The 4,690-nt window shown below is 46.7% G+C and overlaps 1 protein-coding gene across 1 annotated transcript in view; it reads right to left on the bottom strand.

Moving 5' to 3' along the window:
• PIGQ (phosphatidylinositol glycan anchor biosynthesis, class Q) overlaps positions 1-626 on the bottom strand; it is a 27,020-nt gene extending 26,394 nt beyond the window's left edge. Inside the window, exon 1 of the mRNA XM_009995444.1 lies at positions 15-626. Coding sequence (XP_009993746.1) covers positions 15-626 — 612 coding nt within the window. The remainder of the gene's footprint in view (positions 1-14) is intronic.
• Between the last annotated feature and the right edge of the window lie 4,064 nt (positions 627-4,690).

The following is a 4,690-nucleotide window of genomic DNA, read 5'->3' as shown; positions in this document are numbered from 1 at the left end:
ATGCAGGCAGGCACAGAGGCCTGCTTCATCAGCTCCACAATGATACTCGCTTCAACACCATCTGACTGCCAGTGGGTCAGCTTGATGGGCCCATCATCATACCGGTCGGTCATAAACAGCATCTTACTCCTGGCAACTGTGCCAAAGATGGCAGAGAGCTTTGAAGCCTCCTCTTCCTCAGGGTCACTGGAGGAACTGGTGTCCAAAGGGGGATGTAGATGGGAGAGCATGACTTTGCGCTGGTCATAGTATACTAAGATGATTTCTTCCTTCTTAGGGTTGTCAGAGTGTCTCTGAAGGGTAGAACAGCTCCAGAATTTGCTGTCTCCCTCCTTGCTTATCTGAATCCACGGCTCATGGGAGAATATTGTGCCAAGGTCTTCCAAGAACTCACTCAGACTCTCTTCTCTCTCCTGTTTGCTGTTGCTCCACGAGCCAACCACGGAAACACTGACCTTAGTCACCTGTTGGACTTGGCTGAGGTACTGCTTCACCTGGGCAGGGATGAAGGGGAAATGCACCACGGCAAGGATGACAGCAGAGCGCTGCTCTGAGATCCAGCGACCCACCAAAATGCCACTTTCTGCTGAGGAGCAGCAGGATGGAAAGAAGACCTTCAGGACCATGGCAGCGATCCTGGAAGAAAGGTACACCTGCAAATACAGAAATAGAAGTTGAGAATGACAATTAAATATAAGGACAATTTCAGCTGACCAAAGTCACTGGTGAGGAGGCCAGTCAAGTTTTAGAAGTCAAAGTCCAACCACTCACATAAGGACATCAGTGGCAGCCAACAGATAAACACACATCAGGAGTGTTTAGGAGGCTCCTAATCATCTGCAGTCTTTGAAGTAAGGGCTGGTGAGCCCAGAGCTTCTCAGCAAAGCCCGTCTCCCAGGCCTGGAGCAGCCCTGCATGACAGTACACTGATAAGCACAGCCTGTCAGACCAGCCAATACCAGCAATCCATCCAGCCTTGGATCTTGGATCTGACACTGGATGTGCCTGAGCACCTCCTAGGGAAGGGACCACCTAGCAGCACATCATGATGCCCTGGGCATGCTCCTATTACCAACAATCAAATATTGGTTTATGCTAGAAAGCCAGATAATTTCAGAACTTCCTTTCTCATCCAGGAACCTAGAGCTGTGCTCTGCAACAAACTCACTGAGCACCCTTGGTCAGATCCTTTTGTCTCACTCCCCTCACCTGGAAACAGAGACAATAATTTTGTCAAAAGGGACTATAGTGATTGAAGCTTATGTAGCAGTTTTAATTCATCAGCTACAAGATCCTAAAAAAAGAAGCGTCATCTCTGCTTTATCACTGGGTTTTATCCATTTTTTTTTTTCCCTGTCATTAAGAAATTATCTCAATGGCTTTGTAAGGCTTTCCCAAAAAGGAGCTTGGAGGCAGTTGACAATGTCTCTTTAAATAAGGTGGAGGTTTCTAACAGAACTATAATTGCAGTAAGGAGGGCGCTGGCGCAGAACAGTCGGCACCCGGCGCCCGTTGTCCTTTCCTGTCCTTCAGTGCTTCATTGGAGATGTGAGAAGTCCACAGGCCCCGAGGCTGGCTCCTCTGTGAGGAACCCACTCAGTCAGAAAGAGGAGCACAGAGTATTTATAACACACAGAGAGGACGCACCACGTTGGAGGTCCCTGGTGGGTTTGGTTTTCTCTCTTTTTAACACAGAACAATGGAGCTCGTGGACCGCGGCACCTGGCGAGTTGCTGCTCTGTGGAGGAGGTACTGGGGAAGCAGCAACGAGTGGTGAACCTGCTCCCAGCCCCACAGCCCTGCCAAGAACAGCAGGAGGAAATGTCTGCTCATGGATGAGTTGGCAGCCCCTCCAGGCAGTGAGGTGAAGTTTCCTTGGTGTGCAGCTCACTCCTCCGACAGGAAAAGCGCCGCAGTTCATGCGTTACGAAGAGCAATGGGCTGGTTTTGTTGTTTTGTTTTGGTTTTTTTCCTGGGACTGAATTTTCCCTTTCCCTGCAAAAATGCAAAGCATGGACCAAGATTTCCCCTCACACAGGTGTAAGGGGGCTAGAGGGAGGGTTTGCTCACAGCAAGGTGCTGGAAGCAGGCAGTGTCTGCAGGTGCTGAGCACCATCCCTCGCTGCCCCACGGACAGCTCACAGTGACATCTGGGACTTCCGGTCCTTTTGGGACTTTAGTTTGGATATTACAATTTCTTTACACAAAGAGTGGTTGGAACAGGCTGCCCAAGGAGATGGTGGAGTCACCAGCCCTGGAAGTATTTAAGAGAAATGTAGATAAAGTGCTTAACAACATGATTTAAGCAGTGAACAGGTAGATTAGGTTATGGTTGGGGGATTTAGGTTATGGTTGGGCTTGATCTTCAAGGTCCCTTCCAACCAGGATGATTATGTGATTCTATAATTCTTCCACCTCTCCTTCCTTGACTAGGGGGATAACCTTGTAGATGTAGTGTGTGAGGAAGCAAGATCTCAGAAGAACCTCAAATAAAGGATTTCAAGGAGAAAGGGAAGCGGAAAGATGGATCCAGGGAAGGGCAGGAAAATGGCAGATGTGACACCCTGAGACAGACAGGGTGCAGGACACCAGGTCTGGGAAGGACCAAAGACTTGCAGTACCACTAGAAAACGTCATCTTTCACCAAAGTTTAATGACTATTCGACCCAAATGGACTGAAAAACAAGACATCCAAGCTTATTTCTCACTTCTATTGAAATAGCAAAGACTCGGGTATTTTTTGGTGTGTTTTTCTGGAAGACCACGAGGACATCGATGGAGATGTCCCACCTAAAAGTTGTTCCTGAAACACACCTGGAAACCTTGGTGAAAATCACCTGATAGACACAATTAAAGTTTGAAATATAACTTGTCCCCTACATTTTGCTTTTCTTTCTTTCAGGAAGACTGCAGTGTGTCCAGGATTCTGGCCAAAACAAGTCTTCTTTTCAGTGCTTCTCCTGCCTCTTTGTCTAACTCAAGACTGTTAAAGAAACATCAACAAGCACGATGAGATTTGCTCCACAATTTGGCTGCAGGTTTGAAAAGGGATTTTCATTCTTTTTCCCTAAAAACCACAGACATATTCCCAGGAAAAGGAAACAAATTATATCAATACAGGGACTCTGAAAGGCAAAATAGCAGATTGGACACGTCAGGAATGCATATACACTCAGAAATTATTTAAAACAACTTAAATGTAGCCAGAGTGATGACATTCTAGCTATATCCCACCACCAACAGCTTAAAAGTGAAGTTTACTAATAACTGAATACTCTAAAAACTGACATCGAGCTCGATATTTTAAAGAACCCAGAGAAAAAGGAATAATATAAGTATCTGGGTGGGGTTTTTCAGTATTTCTGTTTGAATTACCAAAGCTACCACCAGTAATACTGGACAGGTAACTTTCTAAAGGTGATTTTTTAATACTTCTTTTTCCTCAGGAGATGTCGTGATACCCTCAAACAACTGTGACAAGAGACTTGCAGTGTCTCTGTCCTTCTTAAAGGTTTGTCCATCCACTGGACACTTCAGAGAAGAATTATCAATTGACTCTTCATTCAAACATTAATTTTTCACTGAGATTTTCTTTAAAGATAGGCACAGTCATCTGGGAAAACATCTCATGGAGGAGAAACAATCTCATCCCTCATCTTCTCCAGTTTTAAGTCTCCTCCTTCCCCAAGCTTTTAAATTAACTTATTTTCATGCAGCTAATGACTTTGGCTACAGCTCAGGTCATCTGAGCACATCACACACAAGCACATCATCTGTCCTTTGGCTGCTGCAGATACAGCAGAGATGACTCTGATACAATTTTCAGGCTCTAGAAAATATCTCCACAGTTGAAAAACAGCCAATGAACTCTTCAGATGTTAATGCAGCACACAGCAGTAACCAGGGAGCTGGCCTGGGAGCTCAGGCAGCAGAGCTGGTATTCCCGAATCCGTGCCTGGTTCTGCATCCTACTTGATTCGTTTTGACAGACTGTTTGAAATCTGAAGTTGACATTTTAAATGTCATCACAGTCAATTACTTCGCTGCTGTTAATTTTAACAGAAGTAGCCCACCAATACACTTAGTCCCTGCTCCCAACATGCCTCAAGTCTTCCAGTTCTGCCCATTGCTGCTGGAAAGCTCCAGCTTTTCCCCTTTGATGCCACGGAGCATCAACACAACCATCTCAGGCACAGCAAAACCAACAACGGACACCCCCTAAAATCCATCAGTGCAACCAACAGATCACGGAAGGACCCCAGGACTGACTCCTTGCAGAATTTTAGACAGAAAAGTTAAGAGCTGGATGTGGCCCCGCTCTCACCACACAAGCTGTCCTGTTGCCACCAGCCTTGCCAACACATCCTGACCCTGTGACAAACACTTGCCTGAGCATCCTCAGGTCCTTCCACAGGGTTTAGGGCCACCAGGCCAGGAGACACAGAAGTCACAGAATCACAAGAGTGGTGGGGTTGGAAGGGACCTCTGAAGACCATCACAGAATCACAGAATCTTAGGGATTGGAAGGGACCTCTGAAGAATATCTAGTCCAACCCCCCTGCCAGAGCAGGGGCACCCAGAGCACATCACACAGGAACGTGGCCAGGGGGGTTGGAATGTCTCCAGAGAAGGAGACTCCACAGCCTCTCTGGGCAGTCTGGCCCAGGGCTCTGGCACTCTCACAGCAAAG

The sequence above is a fragment of the Chaetura pelagica genome, unplaced genomic scaffold (genome assembly GCF_000747805.2).
Source record: "Chaetura pelagica isolate M959 unplaced genomic scaffold, ChaPel_1.0 scaffold64, whole genome shotgun sequence".
In the NCBI taxonomy this organism is placed as follows: domain Eukaryota; kingdom Metazoa; phylum Chordata; class Aves; order Apodiformes; family Apodidae; genus Chaetura; species Chaetura pelagica.
This window is presented reverse-complemented; position numbering and strand designations above follow the sequence as displayed.